The 27,856-nt window shown below is 40.0% G+C and overlaps 1 protein-coding gene across 1 annotated transcript in view; it reads left to right on the top strand.

The window, feature by feature from the left end:
- The window catches only part of ARHGAP10 (Rho GTPase activating protein 10), a 334,910-nt gene that overhangs the window by 162,223 nt on the left and 144,831 nt on the right, over window positions 1-27,856 (top strand). Inside the window, exons 11-13 of the mRNA XM_079706406.1 lie at window positions 2,292-2,373; window positions 4,310-4,355; window positions 6,208-6,273. Of these exons, the coding sequence (XP_079562532.1) occupies window positions 2,292-2,373; window positions 4,310-4,355; window positions 6,208-6,273 (194 nt within the window). The remainder of the gene's footprint in view (window positions 1-2,291; window positions 2,374-4,309; window positions 4,356-6,207; window positions 6,274-27,856) is intronic.

Genomic DNA, 27,856 nt, shown 5'->3' with positions numbered 1-27,856 from the left:
CCTCAGGCTTTATAACCATCACGTGGGGAGAAAGCCTAACGCCTGTGGGTGTGAACACTGGGGGCATCGCATATTTGTATTTGGCATGATGCTTTTGGAGTACTGCATGCTTTATAGTACTTTATAAAAATTGTAGCGATTATTGAATTGCACTTGATTCTTGCTGCTTGCTTTACTCGTAAGAGATTACCCAATACTTGAAAATGAGGTGAAGTACAGTTACAGGAGTGTTAACTTTAAAAAGCATATTCAGTATCAAAGGAGACTGGATGTTTACGTTCCATTTCAACCATCTATTCTCATTTCCAGTTGTCTATGGTTTGGAGTATTCTACCTTTTCATCCCTTGCCAGAAAGGTTCATTTTTAATACTTTTGATCAAATATACAAAATCTGTTTCATTGGAGAAACCACCACAGTTTAAGGGGAATTATTCATGGCTTTTCTACCTAGGACTCCTTCCCAATATGAAGAGTTTTCTGGAAGACTCTCTAAATGTCCACATAAACTGAACTGAGAAAGATTGGCATTTGGCCCTGAGGACCAACCCAGAGCTCTAAGAAAATACAGAGGAAACACCCTAAACAGCTAACAGTGCTGTCTTCTGGGAAGTGGAATTGGGACGGGGTGAAAGATGATTTTCTGCTTTCACTGTGCCTATGCCTGGGTAACAATAAACATGTATCTCTTTTATAAATAAAATTTAATCATTACTAGCACCCCACACCTATTAGAATGGCTACTTTCAAAAAAAAAAAAGAGAAAATTACAAGTGTTGGTGAAGATATGGAGAAATTGGAACCCTGTGCATTGTTAGTGGGAATGAGCAACATTAAAAAAAAAAAAATTACATTTGACCCCTCTTGTGAGACAAAACTATTTCTCCCTACTCACAGAACACTTCTGTACTCAGAATGGTGTGGGTTTCTCTGCACTAAGCAATTCTCCAATTCTCTGTGGAGACCAAGTGTCCTATGATTGAACTCAGTTTTGACACTAACTAGAGTTCATGAAGACCCAACAGATCAAGGGCTCAAGACTGCCCCCTACCGCTTCAGAGGCCAGTCACAAGTCCAGGTTGTCAACTGTGCTTTTGGTTATAAATCAGGCATTCCCATGACCCTGTCCTTGAGTTTGATAATTTGCTAGAATGCCTCACAGAACTCTGGAAAACAGTTTACTTACTGTTGCTGATTTATTACAAAGGATATGTTAATGGGAACAGACGAAGAGATTCATGAAGAGATGTATAGGGCAAAGTATGGAGGAAGGGGCTTGGAGCTCCCATGTCTTCTCTAGGTGCTCTCCCTCCAGCATCTTCATGGGCTCACCAGCCTGCAAGCTCTGTGAACCCCAGGGATTTTTATGGAGGCTTCATTGTGCAGGAATGATTGACTAAATCGTTGGCCATTGGTGTTTGAAGTCAATTTCCAGCCCTACCTCACTCCTGGGAGGTGTATGGGTGGGGTGGAGCTGAAAGTCCTAATCCTCTAATCACATGGTTGGTTCCCTTGGCAACTAGCCCTCATCCTGAGACTTTCCAGGAGCCCCCCCAGTCCCGTCAGCTCATTAGTATACAAAATGACACATCATTGCGGAGATTCTAACGGTTTTAGGAGCTGTGTGCCGGGAAGTAGGGTCAGAGACCAGACATATATTTATTATGTCATGCTGGACAACTCCACTTGTGGGTATATACCCAAAAGAATTGGAAGCAGGGTTTCAAGGAGATATTTGTACACCTATGTTGATAGCAGCATTGTTTACAGTAGCCATGTGGAAACAAGCCACATGTCCATTGATGGATGAATGGATAAGCAAAATGTGGTCTCTACATACAATGGAATTCTGTTCAGCCTTAAAAAGGAAGGAAATTCAGACACACGCTATAGCATGGATGAAAATGGAGGATACTTTACTAAGTGAAATAAGCAAGTCACAAAAAAGGCAAATACTGTATGAGTCCACTTCTAAGAGTTACCTAGAGTAATCAAATTCACAGAGACGGAAGGTAGAGGGGTGGTTGTCAGGGGCTGTGAGGAGGGGAAATGGGGACTTTTTCATGGGTACAGAGTTTTAGTTTTACAAGATGAAGAGTTCTGGAGACTGGACTCAACACTGCTCAACTGTTCAGTTAAAAATGGTGAAGATGGTATATTTTATGTTCTGTGTATTTTATCAGAATTGAAAATGTAAAAGAAACAATTACCACAATGAAAAATTAGAGAGTAGAAAAAGAGGTTTGTTTTTAGCAGCCAAGGGGTAACCTGATCTGTTCCTGGTGTCTTGCAGGCCTGGAGTTTCTTTGACCATGCAGGCGTTTTCGGAAGAGGAGAGGAAGCAGTGGTTGGAAGCTCTGGGTGGAAAAGAAGCTGTAAGAATAACCAATGGTTGAGTTTTATTTCACATCCTGTAGAGTTGGCTTGTGTTCGTTTTCATGTTGTTTTTGCTTTATAGTATTTGAAAAAAGTTCCCTGCTGAAACTGGTGTCTGAATTCCTCTTGGAAGTATTCGGTATTCTAGAAATTTGGCTTGAGGTAGCAGGGGCACACACGAGACTGATATATCGTTAGTTTTTATTTTTCTTGACTTTGCCGCTAGGATTTGCTTTGCTTGAGGAAGTCATCTGAATCCTCAATTTCTTTTTTCCTACCTGTGACAGTACTTTGGGTGATGATCACAATAAATGCTTGCAATTTGATCTCAGTGGAGATGGAACAGTAAATATGAGGCTGTGCAGGCAATATTAGAAGTGACTGCTGTACTTATTTTGCATCATTTGACAATTTATGGTTCAGCCTAATGATTCACAGTGTGCAATATTATGTAGCCGTAGTGACTGGGCCTCTGTATTCAGATTGGTTTGAGGAATAAATTAAAGGCAGTGATAGAGATCCAGAAGCACAGGAATTCAGTCAGCTTGCCACTTTATTCAAGCACTACCTTCCTCTCAGTGGACTGGTGGCATTTGGGAGCTGAGAATTGGATAGTTCATCTATTGAATGGGGGACTTAGTGAGGATAATTATAGAAAACACCATAGAACCAATTTTAATCAACGCTGCTTACAGTCTTATGCCTCTGAACAAACCGCCAGTGCAGGCACCAGGTGGGCTTACCTGGAGAGCATTTGCCATTTCAGCAGGATTTAAAATAAAAAGAGGAAAGAGCATGATTTGCAAAGTGGTAGAGGGGTCATATATAGTAAAAAGAGAGGTGTCAGGATAGAGCTTATGAAACGGGCAAAATATATTGTTTTCTGATGGTAGTGGGGGGCACCCTGAGAGTGCAGGAAATAAGGCAAAGAGGCTGGGCAGCACCACGTGTGGCAGTCTTGATGTGGTGTTTGAGAAATGGAAGCCCAAATTACATCTTTTAAAAATAAATCCTATATAGGAGAATGTATCATTCTTGGAGGAAAAAGGCAGTGGTTGGAATTGTGTATCATTTTCTTATACTTGATCTACATTTAGCCTCCTTGGTTTTATTTCTATTTACTCTTAATTTGTCCTTGAAAATTTTAGCTGTGAGTCAGGAGTACTTCCAGCATTGACCCTTGCTGAGATCCAAAACAGGTTATCCTAATCCTCTCTAGTAAAGGCAAGGCAGTGATTGGGACTTGCGCCCCCCAGATATTCAAGAAATTCTTTGGAAAGTGAGTTTGCTTATTTGCATAGCAAAATGATCCCATGACTAAGTCATGAAGAAATAAGTCTACTGCCAAAGGCATTGTAACCTTGAAGACGTATAAGCTCTCCTTTAGAGTAAAAAAGCCAAGTAATTAATTCGAGATATACAGACAAAGGGAAGTATGTAGAAAGAAAATAAATATTCAGCTCTGTGTTTACAAGGGGACACTTAAGGCACTGTGTATTTTTTCCAGGTGATGTATGTGCCTTGCAAATAACGGGACAGCGCTAGAATTCTCAGAGGCAGCCTGGGATCATCACCTTGATATTTCAGATGTGGTTATTAAAATTATGGGCAAGAGTCATGTGTTTCTTAAGTAAACAGACTTTAGAAATAGTGATGAAAAAAATGAGCTTACTGATTAGCATGCAGCCCTTCGTTTGAGCATTTCAAATTTACATAAACTTTCAGTCCTGGCCCCTTCGTCTTATTTTTGCTACTTTGGCAATATCTCAGGGAGAGACAGAAGAGACCCAGAGTGCTCCTTTTTGTTACCTATCTTTGCATGATAGGTGATTAACCAATGTCAGTGTATTTTTTGTACAGTCCCTAGGTGTGCCTACTAGAATCTCTTCTATTGATTTGCTAAAAATATTGTTTCCCCCTTTTGTCTTTTATTAGCTGTTCCCTAGTTTTAATAGAGCCATCATCCCAAGACCAGAAGGAAGTAAGTGCTAATTTATAAAAATGACTGTTGTCTCCCTTTCTCATGCGTTATTTTGTTTTTATTACTGATGTCAAACTGTTGCTGGGTGCTTACTCTCTTTACCCTGTCTGTGTTAGTCCTCTAAATAGTAGATGTCTTATTCATTGAGGACCTCCTCACATTTTCCTGGACAGCTGTAACCCTCCTTGATCTTTCCCATCTCTGAGCGTTTTTCTTCCCAGTCTTTCTATACAAAACCGAAAAAATCTTTCCCTGTAATTCACTTTGGTATTTGTTTTTATAGCCACAAATGAATACATAAGAGTTTCAGTTATGCATCTGTCAGCTTCCTAAGTTGTAAACTCCTGTGGTCCCCTGTTCTCAACCCTTCTCACCTCCACCCTTAATATCCTTTATCCTTAAAGTCTCGAGTATGGGCTGTACAAATAGTATAGCATTGCACCTTAGAAAATAAAACAAACAACAACCAAACACGTTCAGGTATTCTAGGACAATAATTTTCACTTGCATTGTATGCACTAGAGGAAAAGGAGGTATCCCCAGCTCTGTACTCTTGATTTGTACTGAGATAAAGTGAAAATGTGATCGAATTTGCTGGGTTCTTTATGAATCTACTTTTAATATCTTTGGAGGAATGAAGCTACCTTTGTCAGATGTCCACAGTTTGGGAACATTGTTAAATACCCATGATTTTGAAATGATCATGATTTGCATTTCACTTAGCCTGCCACTGGAAACTGACCTGGTGCCGGGGAAGGTTGTCAGTCCCCGAAGTACCTCTTATTCCCCTCCTTTCTTTTGCTTTTCTTTCTCTTCCCTCTTTCTCTTTTCCCCTCTTCCCTTCTCTTTTTCCTTTCTTTTCTTGTTTTTATTGAAAAATGAAAACATGCCTTGTTTTGGAAAAGTAGTTTTGCTAAGCAGAAAGAAACACTTGCATTTTATATAAATGTTGTGAATAGTGGATCCTGAAAGAAGTAAACCACTGCCCAATTTTCCTCCTTAAAATGCTGTCCAAGCTTAGTTTTAAACCTGCAAAGTTTATGTTCATGACTTGTTCATGCTACCCCTCTGAGAACAAAGAGTTATTTAGTATTCCTGCTCCTGAGTCCTAAATACAGAATAAAGCATTCACTTTCCCTGATTGCATTTTTGAAACAAGAATTGCCTTTTAGTAGGGTATTCCAATAGGTCAGCCTAATCATGGTTAAGTATCCATATTAGAAAACAATATAAAATTATATTTTCAAAATCTTTGTTTGCTACATGAATCAGCTATTTTAAATTCATTATGAAAATAATAAAATATTAAATGCTTAGGGCATGGTATAAAATATGAAAAAAATTTCAAGCTCATGGCTGAAATACCATTTTTTAAAAGTATTTATAAAAATTTTCCCCCTAGGTTAAAAAAAAAAGAAAAGTTTTCTGTTCTCCAGCTTGTCAAGAAACTTAAGAACTTTCACTCATATATATAATTAAAAAACAAACCTGAGCTGTTGTTGGAATTTGGGCAAAATGCTAACTATTTCTAGATAGCTTCCCCTAAAGATTTGTGTCACTTTCTTTTCCACTATTTAAAATACTATATTTATTAACTTAAAACCTAGTTTAAATTACAAGTTTATTTATATATGTTGGTAATAAATGTCTTGAAATTCCAGTAAATGCTCCTCTTAGGATATGAAATTCTCATTTACATTATTTAAACAGGGAATGCGTGTCCTTTAGCTTTCTATTTTTAAAGAGTGAAATAAAAATTATATTGGATTTAAATAATTTTCTCCTATTTTTATAAGGAAGAGATTGTGAGTAACTAATTGTGCCTTTAATATTTTATAACTGTTTCTTTTAGGTGCACAGTTGGATAAGATGGGATTCACAATTCTTAGAAAATGCATCAGTGCAGTTGAAACACGAGGTAACATGATTGAATCATTTTATTCAAGAGAGGCTATAGGTATGTAAAATCTAAGGGTCATTTCAAAGGCTTACTGCATGGTTAAGTGTTGTAGAATGAAATATATTAATGCAAAATGCACATTCTAGGCATCAGAGATTCAGTTGTCCATTTACTCTGACAGGGTGGGGTTTTCCCTTTTATTTACATGTTTCTCCCTTGCATTGAAACAAAGTCAGAGCTAAAATGAGAATCAGTAGAAGAATGAGCAGTGTCGGGACAACCAGTCTTAATCACTTCTTGTTCACGCACTAGTAAGATATTTCCATCTTCCATTGTCTTGTTTGCTTCCAGTTTAAAAATTGGCATCATTAAGGTATCATTTACTTAGAGTAAAATTCATTGATTTTAACTGTACAAATTGATGAGTTTTGACAAATGTGTATAGTTGTGTAACTACCACCACAATCATAGAATATTTCTATCTCCCCCCAAAATTCCTTTGTGCCCCTTTGCAGTCAGTCTCCACTCCTTCCTTGACCCTTGGCAGCTCCTGAGCTGCTTTTCATCACTTTAGTTCTTTTTTTTTCTTTTTTTTTGTGAGCATTTTATATGAATGGAATTATGCAGTATATTGTCTTTTGAGTCTGGGGTCTTTGTTTAGCTTTTGAGATTCATCTTGTTGGGTGTAGCCTTAGCTCATTTCTTTTTATCGCTAGGTGGTATTTCATTATATGGATATACTGCACTTTGCTTATTCATCCACCTGTTGGTAATATTTAGGTTGTTTCCATTTTAAACTTCAAGAAAGATAATCCCTCCCCATTTTAGTCCCCTGACTAAAAGCTCAAAGGTCTCTTGTTTAGAGTTCCTAAGGAAAAGCAAGGCCCTGGCACTTTGCAGCCATTCCAGCAGACTTTGGAGAAACTAAATATTGAACTTTGCAAAACAGGCTCTTTCTGGAGGGTGGATTTCTCTTTGTTTAGAGTCTAGTGAAGTATGGATCAATTGAATATTTAATTCACTCTCATACGTTGTATATCCCAGTCCTACTTTGGATGACTTAGCGGGATGAAGCATTGCACTCACGTTTTCTGTCAAAACAAGGTCTTTGTTATAAAGCCAGGACTGCCACCTGTGAAATGAGAGCGCTGGCTAACAGATGAATACGAGCTGTTGTATGATTTGGGTATTTGCCCATGGATAATAAAAACCCAAGCCACAGAAAGCTTTTTTCCCATTCTAACACTGGCAATTCAGGCTATGACAGAATTTCATTCATTTCAACCTGCACTGAGGTTGAGCTGACAAATTTCCTCTTTTTCCTAGTGCTTCAGAAATTTCCAAAATTGGGATGCTGTGACTGTCATATCTCTCATGTCATCATTCATGTTTCTCCTTTTCCTGAGCTTCTTAGGAGCCTTCATTGTATCACTTGCCTGCTTATTATTTTGGTAAATAAAATTCTTTCCCCAAAGGATATAATTTATACATACTTGTTTCTGCCTGACCAGATAAAAAAATCTATCTAGAATGCTTTCGGATTGGTCTGTGTAGTTGTATGGAGTGTTATGTACATTGAATGGAATATGTATAGTAGAATCTGCATGTATTGAATGCATTTTTATTATAAATATGTAAATTGTTGAATTTTCTTTACAGAAGAATGAGCCTACAGATTTTAAGTTAGATTTTCTCCATCTAAAATAAAAGACAAAACAGCATATGTTTTTCTTTTCAAATTATTTTGTTCCTAAAAGTCTTCCATTACTAAAGCCTTTTGTTTTTAATGGAGTAATAGACAAAAAATAGAGTTAAAAGACTCAACTGTCAGTTCATGTTATTCAATATGATGAGGAACAGTGTGGAATCTCTGAGCCTTTTATCCTAAATTTAAAAGTGCTCTCAGGGACTATTGCTCTTAATGATTTTCCCCACATCACCTATCATGGCTGTTGATTTTTTTTTTTTTAAATGCTACAGATGTTGTTGCATCACTTCTTTTTTTTTTTAACATCTTTATTGTAGTATTATTGCTTTACAATGCTGTGTTAGTTTCTGCTGTATAACAAAGTGGGTCAGCTGTAAGTATACATATAACTCCATATCCCCTCCCTCTTGCGTCTCCCTCCCACCCTCCCTATCCCACCCCTCCAGGTGGTCAGAAAGCACCGAACTGATCTGCCTGTGCTATGCGGCTGCTTCCCACTAGCTATTTACCTTACGTTTGGTAGTGTATATATGTCCATGCTGCTCTCTCACTTCGTCCCAGCCCACCCTTCCTCCTCCCCATGTCCCCAAGTCCATTTTCTACATCTGCATCCCCATTCCTGTCCTGCCCCTAGGCCCTTCGCCATCCTTTCCTGTTTTTTTTTTTTTTTTTTTTTTAGATTCCATATACATGTGTTAGCATACGGAATTTGTTTTTCTCTTTCTGACTTACTTCACTGTGTATGACAGTCTCTAGGTCCATCCACCTCACTACAAATAACTCAATTTCATTTCTTTTTATGGCTGAGTAATATTCCATTGTATATATGTGCCACATCTTCTTTATCCATTCATCTGTTGATGGACACTTAGGTTGCTTCCATGTCCTGGCTATTATAAATAGTGCTGCAATGAACATTTTGGTACATGACTCTTTTTGAATTATGGTTTTCTCAGGGTATACGCCCAGCAGTGGGGTTGCTGGGTCATATGGTAGTTCTATTTTTAGTTTTTTAAGGAACCTCCATACTATTCTCCATAGTGGCTGTATCAATTTACATTCTCAGCAACAGCGCAAGAGGGTTGCCTTTTCTCCACACCCTCTCCAGCATTAACTGTTTGTAGATTTTTTGATGGTGGCCATTCTGACCAGTGTGAGGTGATAGCTCATTGTAGTTTGATTTGCTTTCTCTAATGATTAGTGATGTTGAGGATCCTTTCATGTGTTTGTTGGCAATTTGTATATCTTCTTTAGAGAAATGTCTATTTAGGTCTTCTGCCCATTTTTGAATTGGGTTGTTTGGTTTTTTGATACTGAGCTTCATGAGCTGCTTGTATATTTTGGAGATAAATCCTTTGTCAGTTGCTTCGTTTGCAAATATTTCTCCCATTCTAAGGGTTGTCTTTCAGTCTTGTTTATGGTTTCCTTTGCTGTGCAAAAGCTTTTAAGTTTCATTAGGTCCCATTTGTTTATTTTTGTTTTTATTTGCATTTCTCTGGGGGGTGGGTCAGAAAGAATCTTGCTGTGATTTATGTCATAGAGTGTTCTTCCTATGTTTTCCTCTAGGAGTTTTATAGTGTCTGGCCTTACATTTAGGTCTTTAATCCGTTTTGAGTTTATTTTTGGATATGGTGTTAGGAAGTGTTCTAATTACATTCTTTTACATGTAGCTGTCCAGATTTCCGAGCACCACTTATTGAAGAGGCTGTCTTTTCTCCACTGTATATTCTTGCCTCCTTTATCAAAGATAATGTTACCATATGTGCATGGGTTTATCTCTGGGCTTTCTATCCTGTTCCATTGATCCATATTTCTGTTTTTGTGCCAGTACCATAGTGTATCGATTACTGTAGCTTTGTAGTATAGTCAGAAGTCAGGGAGCCTGATTCCTTCAGCTCCTTTTTTCTTTCTCAAGATTGCTTTGGCTATTCGGGGTCTTTTGTGTTTCGATACAAATTGTGAACTTTTTGTTCTAGTTCTGTGAAAAATGCCATTGGTAGTTTGAGAGGGATTGCATTGAATCTGTAGATTGCTTTGGGTAGTATAGTCATTTCCTCAATGTTGATTCTTCTAATCCAAAAACATGGTATATCTCTCCATCTGTTTGTATCATCTTTAATTTCTTTCTTCAGTGTCTTACATTTTTCTGCATACAGGTCTTTTGTCTCCTTAGGTAGGTTTATTCCTAGGTATTTTATTCTTTTTGTTGCAATGTAAATGGGAGTGTTTCATTAATTTCTCTTTCAGATTTTGCATCTTTAGTGTATAGGATTGCAAGAGATTTCTGTGCATTAATTTTGTATCCTGCTACTTGACCAAATTCATTGATTAGCTCTAGTAGTTTTCTGGTAGTATATTTAGGATTCTCTATGTATAGTATCATGTCATCTGCAAACAATGAATGCTTTACATCTTTTCCGATTTGGATTCCTTTTATTTCTTTTTCTTCTCTGACTGATGTGGCTAAAATTTCTAAAACTATGTTGAATAAGAGTGGTGAGAGTGGGCAGCCTTGTCTTCTTCCTGATCTTAGAGGAAATGGTTTCAGTTTTTCACCACTGAGAAGGATGTTGGCTGTGTGTTTGTCATAGATGGCCTTTATTATGTTGAGGTAGGTTCCCTCTATGCCTACTACCTGGAGAGTTTTTTTTTTTTTTTAATCATAAATGGGTGTTGAATTTTGTCAAAAGCTTTTTCTGCATCTATTGAGATTATCATATGGTTTTTATCCTTCAATTTGTTAATATGGTGTATCACATTGATTGATATGCATATATTGAAAAATGTTTGCATTCCTGAGATAAACCCCATTTGATCCTGGTGTATGATCCTTTCAATGTGCTGTTGGATTCTGTTTGCTAGTATTTTGTTGAGGATTTTTGCATCTATATTCATCAGTGATATTGGCCTATAGTTTTCTTTCTTTGCGACATCTTTGTCTGGTGTTGTTATCAGGGTGATAGTGGCCTTGCAGAATGAGTTTGGGAGTGTTCCTCCCTCTGCTATATTTTGAAAGAGTTTGAGAAGGATAGGTGTTAGCTCTTCTCTAAATGTTTGATAGAATTGTCCTGTGAAGCCATCTGGTCCTGGGCTTTTGTTTGTAGGATGATTTTTAATCACAGTTTCAATTTCAGTGCTTGTGATTGGTCTGTTCATATTTTCTATTTCTTCCTGGTTCAGTATTGGAAGGTTGTACTTATCTAAGAATTTGTCCATTTCTTCCAGGTTGTCCATTTTATTGGCATAGAGTTGCTTGTAATAATCTCTCCTGATCCTTTGTATTTCTGCAGTGTCCGTTGTTACTTCTCCTTTTTCATTTCTAATTCTGTTGCTTTGAGTCTTTTCCCTTTTTTTCTTGATGAGTCTGGCTAATGGTTTATCCGTTTTGTTTATCTTCTCAAAGAACCAGCTTTTAGTTTTATTGATCTTTGCTATTGTTTCCTTCCTTTCTTTTTCATTTGTTTCTGATCTGATCTTTATGATTTCTTTCCTCCTGCTAACTTTGGGTTTTTTTCTCTTCTTTCTCTAATTGCTTTAGGTATAAGGTTAGATTATTTGAGATTTTTCTTGTTTCTTGAGGTAGGATTGTATTGCTATAAACTTCCTTCTTAGAACTGCTTTTGCTGCATTCCGTAGGTTTTGGATCATCATGTTTTCATTGTCATTTTTTTCTAGGTATTTTTTGATTTCCTCTTTGATTTCTTCAGTGTTCTCTTGGTTATTTAGTAGTGTATTGTTTAGCCTCCAGGTATTTGTATTTTTTGCAGGTTTTTTTCCTGTAATATCTAGTCTCATAGTGTTGTGGTCAGAAAAGATACTTGATACAATTTCAGTTTTCTTAAATTTCCCAAGACTTGATTTGTGACCCAAGATATGATCTGTCCTGGAGAAAGTTCCATGAGCATTTGAGAAGAAGGTGTATTCTGTTGTTTTTGGATGGAATGTCCTGTAAGTATCAATTAAGTCTATCTTGTTTAATGTGTCATTTAAAGCTTGTGTTTCCTTATTTATTTTCATTTTGGATGATCTGTCCATTGGTGAAAGTGGGGTGTTAAAGTCTCCTACTATTGTTGTGTTACTGTCAGTTTCTCTTTTTATGGCTATTAGCATTTGCCTTATGTATTGAGGTGCTCCTGTGTTAGATGCATAAATATTTACAATTGTTATATCTTCTTCTTAGATTGATCCTTTGATCATTATGTAGTGTCCTTCTTTGTCTCTTCTAATAGTCTTTAAAGTCTATTTTGTCTGATATTTGAATTGCTACCTCAGCTTTCTTTTGATTTCCATTTGCCTGGAATATCTTTTTCCATCCCCTCATTTTCAGTCTGTATGTGTCCCTAGGTCTGAGGTGGGTCTCTTGTAGACAGCATGTATATGGGTCTTGTTTTTGTATCCATTCAGCCAGTCTGTGTCTTTTGCTTGGAGCATTTAATCCATTTACATTTAAGGTAATTATCAATATGTATGTTCCTATTACCATTTTCTTAATTGTTTTTGGTTTGTTTTGTATGTGTTTTCCTTCTCTTGTATTTCCTGCCTAGTGAAGTTCCTTTAGCATATGTTGTAAAGCTGGTTTGGTGTTGCTGAATTTTCTTAACTTTTGCTTGTCTGTAAAGGTTTTAATTTCTCTGTCAAGTCTGAATGATATCCTTGCTGTGTAGAGTAATCTTGGTTGTTGGTTTTTCCCTTTCATCACTTTAAATATGTCCTGCCACTCCCTTTTGGCTTGCAGAGATTCTGCTGAAAGATCAGCTGTTAACTTTATGAGGATTCCCTTGTATGTTATTTGTTGTTTTTCCCTTGCTGCTTTTAACATTTTTTCTTTGTATTTAATTTTTGATAGTTTGATTAATATGTGTCTTGCTGTGTTTCTCCTTGGATTTATCCTGTGTGGGCCTCTCTGTGTTTCTTGCACTTGATTGACTATTTCCTTTCCCATGTTAGGGAAGTTTTTGACTATAATTTCTTCAAATATTTTCTCAGACCCTTTCTTTTTCTCTTCTTCTTTTGGGACCCCTATCATTTGAATGTTGGTGCATTTAATGTTGTCCCAGAGGTCTCTGAGACTGTCGTCAATTCTTTTCATTCTTTTTTCTTTATTGTGCTCTGCAGTAGTTATTTCCACTATTTTATCTTCCAGGTCACTTATCCATTCTTCTGCCTCAGTTATTCTGCTATTGATTCCTTCTAGAGAATTTTAAATTTCATTTATAGTGCTGTTCATCATTGTTTGTTTGCTCTTTATTTCTTCTAGGTCCTTGTTAAACATTTCTTGTATTTTCTCTATTCTATTTCCAAGATTTTGGATATCTTTACTGTCATTAGTCTGAATTATTTTTCAGGTAGACTGTCTATTTCCTCTTCATATTTTTGGTTTGGTGGCTTTTTACCTTGCTTCTTCATCTGCATATTTCTCTGTCTTCTCATTTTGTTTAACTTACTGTGTTTGAGGTCTCCTTTCGGTAGGCTGCAGGTTCATAGTTCCCGTTGTTTTTGGTGTCTGCCCCCAGTGGGTAAGGTTGGTTCAGTGAGTTGTGTAGGCTTCCTGGTAGAGGGGACTGGTGCCTGTGTTCTGGTGGGTGGGGCTCGATCTTGTCTTTCTGGTGGGCAAGGGTGTGTTCGGTGGTGTGTTTTAGGGTGTCTGTGAACTTACTATGCTTTTAGGCAGCCTCTCTGCTAATGGGTGGGGTTGTCCTCCTGTCTTGCTAGTTGTTTTGCATGGGGTGTCCAGCACTGGAGTTTGCTGTCCATTGGGTGGAGCTGGGTCTTAGCTTTGAGACGGAGATCTCTGGGAGAGCCTTCGCCAATTGATATTATGTGTGGCCAGGAGGTCTCTGGTGGTCCAGTGTCCTGAATTCTTCTCTCCCACCTCAGAGGCTCAGGCCTGACTTCAGGCTGGAGCACCAAGACCCTGTCAGCCACACAGCTCAGAAGAAAAGGGAGAAAAATAAATAAAAATAAATATTTTTAAAAAGTAAAATTATTAAAATAAAAAAATAAAAAAGTAATAATAATAATAAAAAAGAAGAGAGCAACCAAACCAGTAAACAAATCCACCAATGATAATAAGTGCTAAAAACTATACTAAAAGAAACATAAAAATCAGAAACAAGTCAGTTGCAGACAGTTGCCCACAAAGTCTACCGCCTCAATTTTGGTATGATTCATTGTCTCTTCAGGTATTCCACAGAAGCAGGGTATGTCAAATTGATTGTGGAGATTTAATCCGCTGCTCCTGCGGCTGCTGGGAGACATTTCCCTTTCTGTTCTTTGTTCACACAGCTCCTGGGGTTCAGGTTTGGTTTTGGCTCCACCTGTGCATGTAGGTCGCCCTCAGGCATCTGTTCCATGCCCATACAGGATGGGGTTAAAGCAGTGGCTGATTAGGGGGCTCTTGCTCACTCAGGCCAGGGGGAGGGAAGGGTAGGATAGCTATAATTGGAATGCTGGCGATCTTGTGGTGGCATAGGTGGGTGTGATTTTGCAACAGCCTCAGGTGTACTGTGTGTTCTCCCGGGGAAGTTGTCCCTGGATCATGGGACCCTGACAGTGGCGGGCTGCACAGGCTCAGGGTGCTGGGGAGTGTGGATAGAGAGCTGTGCTTGCACACAGGATCCTTGGTGGCTGCAGCAGCAGCATTAGTGTTTCATGCCCGTCTCTGGTGTCTGAGCTGATAGCTGCGGCTCGCACCCGTCTCTGGAGCTTGTTTAGGTGGTGCTCTGCCTTTTGTGGGCAAGCAGGGAAGGAACCCCCTCTCCTCATGCACCCTGAAACAATGCTCCCCTGCCTCTTCGGCAGCTCCAGACTTTTTCCCGGACTCCCTCCCAGCTAGCTGTGGCACACTAGCCCCCTTCAGGCTGTGTTCACGCAGCCAACACCAGTCTTCTCCCTGGGATCCGACCGAAGCCCGAGCCTTAGCTCCCAGCCCCCGCCCGCCCCAGCGGGTGAGCAGACAAGCCTCTCGGGCTGGCGTGTGCCCACCGATCCTCTGTGCCGGAATCTCTCCGCTTTGCCCTCCGCACCCCTGTGGCTGCGCTCTCCTCCGCTACTCCGAAGCTTTCCCCCTCCACCACCCGCAGTCTCCGCCCGCGAAGGGGCTTGTAGTGTGTGGAAAGACTTTCCTCCTTCACAGCTCCCTCCCACTGGTGCAGGTCCCGTCCCTATCCTTTTGTCTCTGTTTATTCTTTTTTCTTTTGCCCTACCCAGGTACGTGTGGAGGTTCTTGCCTTTTGGGGGGTCTGAGGTCTTCTGTCAGCGTTCAGTAGGCGTTCTGTAGGAGTTGTTCCACGTATAGATGTATTTTTGATGTATTTGTGGGGAGGAAGGTGATCTCTTTGTGTTCCTCCTCCGCCATCTTGAAGGTGCCCCTGCATCACTTCTTTTCATCAGTCAGGATAAAGCTAGTTTATGTTCCTGTAACAGGAAACCTGAAATTCTCTGTGGCTTAAGACAACAAGACTTATTTCTCACTCAGACGTTGGTAGGAGGGCTTTGCCCTTCACTGATATCTGGGCTTCCAGGTTCCTGGTTGCCTTGCCTGGAGGGCTTTGGACCAACAAGTGAGTACTCTGGCCTTGAAGTGAGTCATTTGCTCACAATTGAATGGTCAGAAATGGCCACATGGCCCCACTCAACCCCAGTGAGTCTGCATAGCACGACCCTACCAGGAGCCTGGAAAGTACACAGCCAGGAATATTTGGTGGATAACATTAATGACCACTGTGTGTACTTTGTGGGTCTGCATGCCTATGTCCAAAGGCATTTAATGATACCTGATTGAAGAATTATTTCTAATCACTTTTTTCAGTGTTTTAAACATGACTATCATTGTCTGAAAACTACCATTTCGTATGTTTTGGTTAAAGCAGTTAGTGTACCGTTTACCTACCATGTTCTTTTATTTTTATTTATTTATTTTTTTATAAATAAATTAAATAATTTATTTTTGGCTGAGCTGGGTCTTTGTTACTGCACACGGGCTTTCTCTAGTTGCTGCGAGCGGGGGCCACTCTTCGTTGCGGTGCATAGGCTTCTAACTGCAGTGGCTTCTCTTGATGCGGAGCATGGGCTCTAGGTGCGCGGGCTTCAGTACTTGTGGCTTACGGGCTCTAGAGCGCAGGCTCAGTAGTTGTGGTGCACAGGCTTACTTGCTCTGTGGCATGTGGGATCTTCCCGGACCAGGGCTTGAACCCGTGTCTCCTGCACTGGCAGGCAGATTCTTAACCACTGCGCCACCAGGGAAGCCCTTCCATGTTCTTTTAAAAATAGCATTTGGTGTTTTTATCTACTTTGTTTGTGCCATCAGTTAAATATTTGCAAAGCATCAGACAAATGTCTAAAATTTACTATAGTCTTCAGTACCCTAAGAAAAGGTAACATTTTTAGAGTACTCACATACTAATATAGATAACATATATAATATATGACACATATAATATAATCTGTATTGGCCAAATGGGACTGTTAGCATTTACTGTACTTTTGGCATCAAAGCAAACCCCATTTCACTACAGTATCAGTGTCAGTTAACAGATCATACTCTTCTTTTCCTTAGAGTTGTTTGTTCATGAAGGTAAGGCACCTTTGGGAGTCAGATCAACTGATCTTTCATCCATTTACCGAGTATTTGTCAATGATGTGAACCAGCTCTTAATGGATCCAGGCAATCTAACTACCACTGGGAAAGTATTGCTTATGTTTTCCAAGCTGAAGGACTTGCTAAAGCAGCTCTCAAACATTGCTGTGCAGTGGAATCACCTGGGATCTTTTTTTTTTTTTTTTTTTTTTGTGGTATGCGGGCCTCTCACTGTTGTGGCCTCTCCCGTTGAGGAGCACAGGCTCCAGACGCGCAGGCTCAGCGGCCATGGCTCACAGGCCCAGCCGCTCTGTGGCATGTGGGATCTTCCCGGACCGGGGCACAAACCCGTGTCCCCTGCATCAGTAGGCGGACTCTCAACCACTGTACCACCAGGGAAGCCCTCCCCTGGGATCTTTAAACAACACTGCTGCCAGGCTCTCACACCCAGTCAGTCTGATTTCATCGCTGTCAGGTGTGAACTAGGAAGTTGGCATTTTCAACGCTCCTGAGGTGATGCTAATACTTAGTAAAGTTTAGTCACCACTGTCCTAATGGCAGTTTCTTCTGTGTTGGAGCAATGGAATACACAGTTGTTATCTTTGAAGTGTCCTGTTACATGGGGAGCTTTCAACTTCTTTTTAAAAATAACCCAACCTAAACCCAGACAAACAAAACAGAAAACTTCCCAAGAAAGTAGCACAGTGTTCTTTTCCTTCCCTCAGTAACAGGTGACGTATCATAGTTAAACCCTAGTTCTCATCTGAAGCCAGTCAACCAGTATTTATTGAGCAATCATGGAGTGTATTTATAAGTAGCCTTGCTCTAGACCGTTGAGATACATATTAAAGGCTGGTTACATATAATGCTTGATCCATGAATGGTAGACAAAATACAGATATTTGTAATTTAAGTATACCGGGTACTAAAATTAAAGTGTTACAATTTTGCATGGATCAAGGGAATTTGAATGCATGTCGATGGATTGCTGAGTACTTGATCTTAATTGAGGGGACTGTGTTTAGGAACAGCCTTCTTTGGATTTAAAGGAGTAGAACAGTATATTTTAGCATTTAGAGAGATGTCAGCAAAGTTGTGGAAACAGAACAAGCCAGATGGAAAGGAAGCATGAAGAAACAGAGGTAAAGAAGTACTCAGGTATTTGCATTTAATTGACAAGGACCTGGGTAAGTACTAGAGGGTAGCGGATAGCAGAGTAGCAGGCTTATTAGAAAGGTAAATATAAAAACCAGTATTAGTAGCCGTATGTGGAATGACCCAGAATTCTGCCTAGGTTGGAGTATTCCATAGGGGAGGTAACTGATTGAGGATGATCGATTTGGCGCTGGGGTCGGGCAGCACGGATACGTCCAAGTGATTGAGCAGAGGAAGATGTAGTCATCTGGAGCAGTTGGTTGTACACAGAGAATCAGAGTTCTGCAAGGAATTTCACCTTCAAGTTTTAGTTTGGGAAACAAAGGATATCAGGGAAACTCACAGGTCCCTGGCAGACCTGATGAAATATATTAGGATCACCAGGGTGCTTCTTGAAAATGCAGATGCCTGGGCTCAGTCATCTTTGTTGAATCAGAATCCTTGGTGGCCAGGCTTCTGCGGTGGACAGTGAGAGGTCCAGTAAGAACAGACAAGTGGAGACAGGAGTTTTCTCATCTTCTACTTCTTAGGGGATAGAAGAAGCTTTCCTGAGAAAGTAGAGTTTATGAGGGCTCCAGGTCCTGCATCCATGTAACTTTTGGGATTACAAGAGAGAGCATAGTTGATGTAGGATACAACCTCCACCCTAAAAAGTGAGGTTAAGAGAAGAAATCACAAAATGTCTCAAAGTGGCCAAGTTTCAGTGCATCAGAAGTCAAGGACGGTTCGAATCTAGATGCTTGTAGGTTAATCCAAGGCAAATTCAGAAGTGTTCACTCATCTCACTGCTTCGCTTCTAGCCCCTGCTACCTACCATCTCTGCATGATGCCTAGTTTCTGATGCCCTGTGGTAGTTTCTCCCTCTGTGGGAGAAGACGCCAGTGTTCTCAAGCAGTTTATACACCCTCTCGGGCATTGTTTGTGCAGCCACTCTGAGCCATGGCGCTGTCATGATGGGGTCTGCTGTTCCAGGCGCCTGCACCCCTGGAAGATGATGATGGGTCCAGTCTTTTCCTTTGCCCCTCCTGGGCCTCTGAAATACCACTGACTCCAGGCTTCCTCGAGGACCCAGCAGTCGGGCTGCCTTCTAACGTACGAGGGGGAACTGTTCTAGGTGCACATTGGCAGGGTGTCAGGAGCAAGGAGTCTTGGCAGGGAAAAGAGTGGGTGTTGAAGTGGAGGTGTTTGAAAGGATGTGCTGCATCTGGGACCTGAGAGGCATTGGGTGAGACTGGAGGAGGGGCTGCAGAGGCGTGTGGGGGAGAGGTGGCACTCAGGTTCCTCTGTGGAAAGTTTACCTTTCTGTGGGTGACAAGGGTTTGTAGATTTACATTCCAAAGTGGTGCCATAAGGGAGGCATTTTGGAAAGTTGTAGTTTGGTAAAACTTTGTTAACCTTTCAGACCCTTAGTCTCTAAAAGACCGGAACTAGGAAGTTCATTCTCACTATCTACTCCCACCCACGTTTGGGAAGGTCAAAAGAGCTAATTTTGGTAATAGTAGATTTTCCTACTCATAAATGTATCTCTTTATTTCCTCTTTCCATCCTTCCCCTGGATTGTTTTTTTTTTTTTTTTTACAACTTTATTGGAGTATAGTTGCTTTACAATGGTGTGTTAGTTTCTGCTGTACAACAAAGTGAATCAGTTATACATATACAGATGTCCCCCTATCTCTTCCCTCTTGCGTCTCCCTCCCACCCTCCCTATCCCACCCCTCCAGGCGGTCACAGAGCACGGAGCTGATCTCCCTGTGCTATGCGGCTGCTTCCCGCTAGCTATCTACCTTACGTTTGGTAGTGTATATATGTCCATGCCTCCGTCTCGCTTTGTCTCTGGATTGTTTTAATCCCGAGATGTGCACGTTCTTCTTTTGGCACTTCTATTGCCTGGTGTCGTTAACTGTGTCTCACATATTTATTTTGTTTCTGGAACTTTGCTTTTCCCTTGGAGTAGAGAAAATGTCTTATTTATCCTTTGCTTGCCTCTTCTCATTTCTAAGTACAATGTCTTGCACACATAGTAAACACTCAATAAGCAATTGCTTTTTGCTTGAGTATTCAGAGATCTGCTGAAAATGCCACATTGGCAATATTATGTGTTCCAACAATTTGTAAAATTATTGGAAGATTAGTGAAAGAATTTATTCTTCTGTATGTGATTGGAATTAGTGCTTTCAAATAACTTGCAGGATTGGTTTTCACTCCGTGAATTTGTCAACATCTTTCTGAATTATGGGTAATATTTTAGACATAGATAGAAAGATACATCACGTTACATATGAAAAAAATCTCAAGGTTTCAGAGCTTGGAGAATAATTTCCTTAAGTAAAGAACTTAAGGAACTGCCTCCCATGCCCAATACCTGGTCTTTTTTTTTGGAACTGGGTGACACAGCGTTTTTCAGGTGCATATGTTGTAAAATGTGCAAAAACAAAGTAAGCCTCTTTTGCTTAAAAACTTCTTTAAATAGTTGTCATGATTTAAAACTATATTTGTGTGCCACTTCTGTTTATGAATTTCTCTTAAAAAATTCTTCCATATGTGGATAATTTGAATATTCACTTTAATTTCTAGAGCATGGCATTAAAATGTCGGTCTAGGCAAGCTGTCAGTTATCAAATTCAGCTTTGTAACAAGCTGTGAATTCACGGGATAGAAGTAGGAAGGCACATCTAAGATGTGACAGTCTGAATTGTCACAATTAAAAGTGAATTTCTCTTTCTTTGGAAAGCAAAGTTTTAGGTCTTTGGAAAATCGTTCTGAAGTTGGCTTGAGGATTTTTCTGATTCCAGAGCACTTCTGGAATTGTATGGGGCCTCAAGACGGTAGAAGATGATAATGTATAGTTTCAGTATTCATCTTTGTGGGAGGGAAAATGCCCAAAGTGGACTTCAACATATTTTACTACGTTTGCACATTAATCTTCAACTGCCAAGGGCCAATTATGTGCAAAATGAAGAAAATAAAGAACAGCTGTCCCCAGAAAATTTACAGCAAGTAAACTGGACCTTCTCCCTTGCTGTCTTTTTGAATCAGAATGGGTGTGAGATGTGTGTGGGTGGATACAGAGGACGGTCTTCCATGGGAGGGAGCTGAAGAGTTGTGGTGTCTGCAGAAATGCAAATGCGGAGCTGAAATACTACCTCCAGGCGATTCGGGACTGATTTTTAATTTTCTCAATTAGTAATCTTATTTGTGTTAAGAGCAAAGAAGTGTCTAAAGCTATTAGCTTCCAAATGAATGGTTGAGTGAAATTAATACGGACAGATGGTTAAATCTTCTTGCTCCTGAGTAGGTGTGTGAGGTTTTGTGTGTTTGGCTCCCATTTGGATGAGGTCTGTGGGCATTTTATTGTAAGGCTCTCTCGGCACTCTTAGCATGAGCTGGAGAACAGGGACTCAGAAGTCAGCCTTGATCAGAATCTCTTTCTCCACCTCTTAACTCTGCAGCCATGCAAGTGAGCTGGTTAACCTCTCTGTCTTGATTTTATCATGTGTAAGTCGGGATAATGGTAGCAACTTTTTCGTAGGGTGGTTGTGAGAATTAAACAGGGAGGCTTGGGCCATTGGCGTATATTGAGTGCTCAGTAAATGTGAGTTGCTTCTTTAGAAATAAATCTGTGAATTGAGGCCAGTCACAATTCAGTGGTCCCATTATTGATGCAAGGCTCTGGAAACACTAAGGGACTTTGTTTTTTAAATAGTAATTTATATAGGGAAAGAAATCACCTGAGTTCACTTTAGTCACGTAATTTTAAGTGGCTCTTGTAACAAGCAGTGAAATTAACTGGCTTGCCTTTCAACCTCCTGTCTCTCTGCCTTATGGATACTTGAACAGTTAAATGGCCAGAGTGCAAGGAAGAAAAGAGACTCAGGAGGAAGATGATGGCTTTAGATTATCTCAAGCTTTCAGAAAAAAAGAGGAAAATAAAAGAAAAAAAAGAAAAGAGGAAAAAAAAGAGAGAGATTGTCCAGGGTTGCCTTTGCCTAACATCGATTTTTCCCTAATGCCACAGCTGCTCTGAGGTGGAGGATAGGCAGGTGGCAGTAGCGAGACACCAGTAGACCTTTTCTAATATTCTGATCTCTGTAGAGGAGGGATAAAAAGGAGTCTTGCAAATAGCAACAGGCAACTTTTGTCTTGAGTCTGAGTCTCTTTTCTAATTTGTAAGTAAGTAAAAATTTGCAGCTACTTAAACTTGAGCTACACGAATGATGAGTTTGAAAATAAAATGTACTCTTCCCTAGCTGCCCATTTATTCCAGCTTACTTTACTACTTAATACTTCTGGGTGTGTACATGATAGGTGGACTTTACTCAGAACTTTCTGGCTGTTTCTTGAAGGAAAGATACAGGGGAGAAATGGTCAAGGTATGGTTCCTGTTCTTAAATCTAACCTTTAGTTTCAAGACAGTGAAGGTGCTGAGATTTTACTTTACTTTCATGTGAACAAGTTAGCCTGTACAGTTTCATGGATGCTTGTAGGAGACACAAGACTCCTGGATCAGAGGTGAAGGACAGTTCATTACTCTCAGTAGCCAGTGTTTTACGTTTTGTGTGGGTGCCCTGAGGCCCAGTTCCCAAGGGCACTGCAAAGAGGCTCAAATATATCTGCACACATTGGGTTGTGTTTTAGGAGAAGAATAACTCTGAACATAGGAAACTCGACTCTTGAAATGACTAGGAAGCATGCCTGCCGTTTGCTCTAGATGGACACTGTATTCTCCAAGGCTGCAAGCAAACCTGTTCTTTGCTTCAGAGGGAGATGCTGGCACAGATGGTGTTCACCCACCCTGGGGTGTTGCTGGCAGAGATGAGTGGGTGGAGATGACGTGAGAAGATGCTCTGTGAGCAGTTGAGGCCGGAGTGTGGCAGATCCCAGGTGCTGGGCTGCGTATTTGCCTCAGTTCTGTAGGCACTGGTGAGACAATGACAGATCTGAGCAGGGGTGTGTTCAGATCTTTGACAGGAAGTAGAGTTGATGGGGGAGGGGCATAGAAGGAAAGGTGACTGGTTGGGTTTTAGAAATAATCCAGGTGAGAGATCACGGAGGTTTAAACTTGCCATTGGCAATGCAAAGAAAGGATGCATAGGAAGAGACACTGGGCAGAAAAATAGAATCTGGTGGCCTGTTGGATGTAGGAGGTAAACGAAAGGGAAAAGGAAAAACTGACTGTAAGGTTTCCAGCCCTGGTAGCTGAAGACATCTTTAGCCAAGACAGAGAATGCAAGAGGAACAGTAGGTTCAGGGGGAATACGGACTGGTTTTGGATATCCCAGATTCCAGGGACCTGTGACATTTCTGTCAGAAACGCAATGAAGGCTGCCAGAGAGGTATGGGCATTATTTTTAGTAAGGCAAAGTTTGGATAGTTGGAAAACCCTTCAGGTGGATGGTGAGGTAAGAAGATAGTGGGGCAAAGGTCAGAATCTTTGGGGATCTTTGCATTTAGAGAATGAGAGGAAGAAGAAGAGTGAAGGAGACATACAACAGTCAAAGGGGTAGGAGGAGAATCAAGAGAGTGTGGTGTAAGGGAATCCACAAGGGGAGATTTGATGGAGGATCAACAGTGTCAATGCTCTAGATAATTCAGGTATGAGGAGGACCAAGAAACAACCAATAGAAGTCAAGAAGTCACGAAACTAGAGAATAACGAGGTTGTACTTACGTGTCATTTTTACAAGAACGCTGTAAGACAGTGGTATTTCTCCGTTTTATGCAATCAGCTGAAGTGAAGAGTCATCATTTGACTTGTGTGAGTCTCAGGGCTAGGAAATGGCAGACTATAACTCAAATCCAAGACTGACTTTTTTTTAGAGCTGGTGCTCTTAACCACAATGAACATGAGGACATGGAGATTCTCTAGGCTGATCTTCTGAAGGCATTGGAGATGAATGAAAAAATAGAAGACACATTTTTTTTAGTGTTTTAATTTTATTGGAGTCTAGTTGATTTATAATGTTGTGTTAGTTTCAGGTATACAGCAAAGTGATTCAGTTATACATATACATATATTCATTCTTTTTTTAGATTCTTTTCTCATATAGGTTATTACAGAATATTGAGTAGGGTTCCCTGTGCTCTACAGTAGGTCCTAGTTAGTTATCTGTCTTAGATAAAGTAGTGTGTGTGTTCATCCCAAGCTCATGATTTATCCCCCTCCCCGACCCCGTTTCCCCCTTGGCAGCCATGAGTTTGTTTTCAATAACTGTAAGTCTGTTTCTGTTTTGTAAATAAGTTCATTTGTATCTTTTTAAAAAAATTAGATTCCACATATGAGTAATATCATATGATATTTGCCTTTCTCTGTGTGACTTACTTCACTTAGTATAATAATCTTTAGGTCCATCCATGTTGCTGCAAATGGCATTATTTCATTCTTTTTTATGGCTGAGTAATATTCTATTGTATATATGTACCACTTCTTCTTTTTTTTTTTTTTTTCCCACTTTTTTGGCCACACTGCATGGCATGTGGGATCCTTAGTTCCCCGACCAGGGATCGAACCTGTGCCCCCTGCATTGGGAGTTCAGAGTCTTAACCACTGGACTGCTAGGGAAGTCCCTGTACCACATCTTCTTTATCCATTCATCTGTTGATGGACATTTACATTGCTTCCATGTCTTGGCTATGTAAACAGTGGTGCAGTGAACAGTGGGGTGCATGTATCCTTTTGGATTATGGTTTTCTCTGGATATATGCCCAAGAATAGGATTGCTGGATCGTTTGGTAGCTCCATTTTTAGTTTTTTAAGAAACCTCCATAGTGTTTTCCATAGTGGCAGCACCAATTTACATTCCCACTCACAGTGTAGGGTTCCCTTTTCTCCACACCCTCTCCGGCATTTATTGTTTGTAGACTTTTTGATGATGGCCATTCTGACTGGTGTGAGGTGATATCTTATTGTAGTTTTGACTTGCATTTCTCGAATAATTAGTGACGTCGAGCATCTTTTCAGAAGACAAATGTTTAAGGAACAGAGGAGGTTTGAAACTGTAGACAATAGGAAAGGGAAGTGGGGAGGGAAGATTTGAGTATCACTCTCTGAAGTGCTCATCTCGATCTGGGATGAAGCCATTCTGAAGTTACACCTGCCCTCTTTCCAGACCAGCTCCATCATGGACCCCTGAGGGTGTACCATCAACCCAAGGAAGATGTGTCCCCTTTGCTGAGAATCTCCGCAACGCCCTGGAAAGTCTCTCAGTGGCAGACCTAATGTCAGTGTGGGACCTGCATCTGACAATGTTTAAAATTCAAATAAACGGCAGTTTACATTTTCCGAGTATTTTGTGTACTCTAGTTCACCCAATCTCTACAAAACTCAGTAGGTAGTTGAGCAGATATATCTTCTTTATTAGGCTTAGGTGCATATATTAGGCTCAAGAGACAAGTTGAAAGTGGCAGAGCTGGGATTTGAATGCTGGTCTTCAATTCTTAGAATTACTCTGTGGCGATAGAAGTAAAATGAGACGAAGCGTTGGGTGACCGAGCAACTTAGTGGTGATAGGGATGCTGAAATCTGCCAGAAGGTCCAGAGGCTGTGAGATGCTTCCTTCCCCAAGGTTCACACTGTGAGGAAAGATGGAAGGGCACATTGAATGAGTCAGAGCTAGATCTCTTAGACCTGGGACAGCTAGACTTCCGACACCTGGGGAGAGTTTGGGACCCCGAGTGTTTCTAGTGAGAGAGGAAACTCCCTGTTATTTTGCAGCTTCCTCCTGCCCTTCTCTAGGCATCCTGCCTGCTGGCTTGGTGGTTGTACAAGGAATAACAGCAAGTCTAGGGGTTGTCTGGTCTGAAGCAAAAATGCTTTCCCTTGTGCTGGCTAGAAACTGGAGATGAGGCCAGCCACACGGAGTACTGGGAATATACTATAGTCCATTTGGACCCTAATACAAAGGTAGCCCTTAATAAACCAAACACTCTTTATATTTGAGACTTGGATTTGAGAGAATGAGACTTCGAGTCAGGCCTAGATGTGTCTGAAGAGTCCAGAAATTATCAGTACTTCCAAAGAAATTGGCTTGGACCTGGAATTGGATATTTGCCTTGTCCTTTTTTTGGGTATTTCTCACTCCTGCTGGAATGGACATGCATGTGATGGCCAGCCGCGGGAGTGCCAAGCTGGCAGGTGTCTGAGCTCAGCCTTGGGTTGGTCTGGGTGTGAAAAGAACACGTGAATGAAATCATGAGACCCCTCCTCTAAGTGCCTGCTGCTAGGGAGGCTCTTGATCCTAGCCCAGAAATGGATTTTTATGAAAAGAGTAGGGGAAAGCCAACATGAAAGTGGAAGCAAGACTTCACAGGAAAGGAAAATGCAGATCAGTTCCTGGCAGGTAGTAGCCGCCTGTAATGCTTTTCTATCTGCCGCCCAAATAATTATCATCCAGGGGAGAAATTCCAAATGTTATTGGTGAACAGGAATTTTATATTTTCCATGAGTCATTCATATTAAATAAACTTTGACTGTCTTCCCAACATATGCTTTATTTTATGACAGTGGGCTGTAGACTACATGCCTTGGTTAGGGTGACTTTTATATGTATTTTGCCGAGGTGTTTTGGTATTAATCTTGATTTTATGCTACAGTTAAAAAGATTTTCATGAGTGCTTGTTATGTAAGGCTCATGCAAATGCTTTATAAACATTATCTCCTTTAATTTTCACAACAAACCCATTCCATCATTAACCTCATGTTTCAGATAAAGAAGTTGAGACCGATTGAGTAACTTCCCAGTAACAACTGGGCAGGGGGAGAGCTGGAAGCTTCCAGAATCTCCTTAAGCTTAATTTGTAATAGTTTGTATCTTATAACCTTAACAAATTTCTATTTCCAGGATATGTTTTGGTTTTGTTTGTTGTCTGTTTTTTTTTTTTTTTTAATGAGGGAACCAAGATCTAGAAAGGTTAAAATGTTACTCAGTATCATTTTGAGCTACTCCTCTTTGTAAAGCTATAGGTAACCTTCTAACTGTCCCAGTGCTTAGAAATGGTCTCTTACACTGCTTTTTGCAGGATTTAATACATTGTAAGTGTTAAAAATAATGCATTCTTCTTCTAAAGCGTTAGAATTCTGCAGTTTTATATAGAGAGCATCTTAAATTTATGATATTGAATGGTAGGTCCCTTTGATGGAAGAGTGAATCATTCTTGGTTCTATGTGCTTATATTTAAAACTAATTTCATATAAACATGTGTTTTTGACAGAACCTTAAAATATTATGGATCACCCTGTATCTTGGAAGGGTATCTTTGTGTATGAACCTGTTTATTTTTATGTAACTCAGTGTAGTGGGTGGACTGGAAAGTGTTTACTATGCTTACACAGACATATGAGCATAGTGCTTATGAGGGTTAGTTATAAATGTAGGTAAGGAACGCATTACCAGGTTTTAGTAATTCACCTATGACCTGAAACAATATTCATGAGTCTCTTCATTGCTTTTCTTTGAATGGCTTTTATAGTATCTCTTTCTTTTTTAAAAAAATTGAAGTATAGTTGATTTACAATGTTGTGTTAGTTGCAGGTGTACAGCAAAGTGAGTCAGTTATATATATATGTATATATATCTTTTTCAGATTCTTTTCCATTATAGGTTATTACAAGATATTAAATATAGTTCCCTGTGCTATACAGTAGGTCCTTGTTGATTATCTGTTTTATATATTGTAGTGTGTATATGTTAATCTCAAACTCCTAATTTATCCCTCCCCCCTCACTTTCTCGTTCGGTAACCTAAAGTTTATTTTCCATGTTTCTGAGTCTATTTCTGTTTTGTAAATAAGTTAATTTGCATCATTTTTAAAGATTCCACATATAAGCAATATCATATGATATTTGTCTGTCTCTGACTTCACTTAGTATGATAATCTCTAGGTCCATCCATGTTGCTGCAAATGGCATTATTTCATTCCTTTTTATGTCTGAGTAATATTCCATTGTGTGTGTATATGTGTGTATAACACATCTTCTTTGTCCATTCATCTTAAATAGTGCTGCCGTGAACATTGGGATGCATGTATCTTTTCAAATTAGAGTTTTCTCCAATATATACCCAGGAGTGGGATTGCTGGATCATATGGCAACTCTAGTTTTTTGAGAAACCTCCATACTGTTCTCCATAGTGGGTGCACCGATTTACATTCCCACCGATAGTGTTG

This window comes from Hyperoodon ampullatus (assembly GCF_949752795.1).
Source record: "Hyperoodon ampullatus genome assembly, chromosome: 1".
Classification (NCBI taxonomy): domain Eukaryota; kingdom Metazoa; phylum Chordata; class Mammalia; order Artiodactyla; family Ziphiidae; genus Hyperoodon; species Hyperoodon ampullatus.
This window is presented reverse-complemented; position numbering and strand designations above follow the sequence as displayed.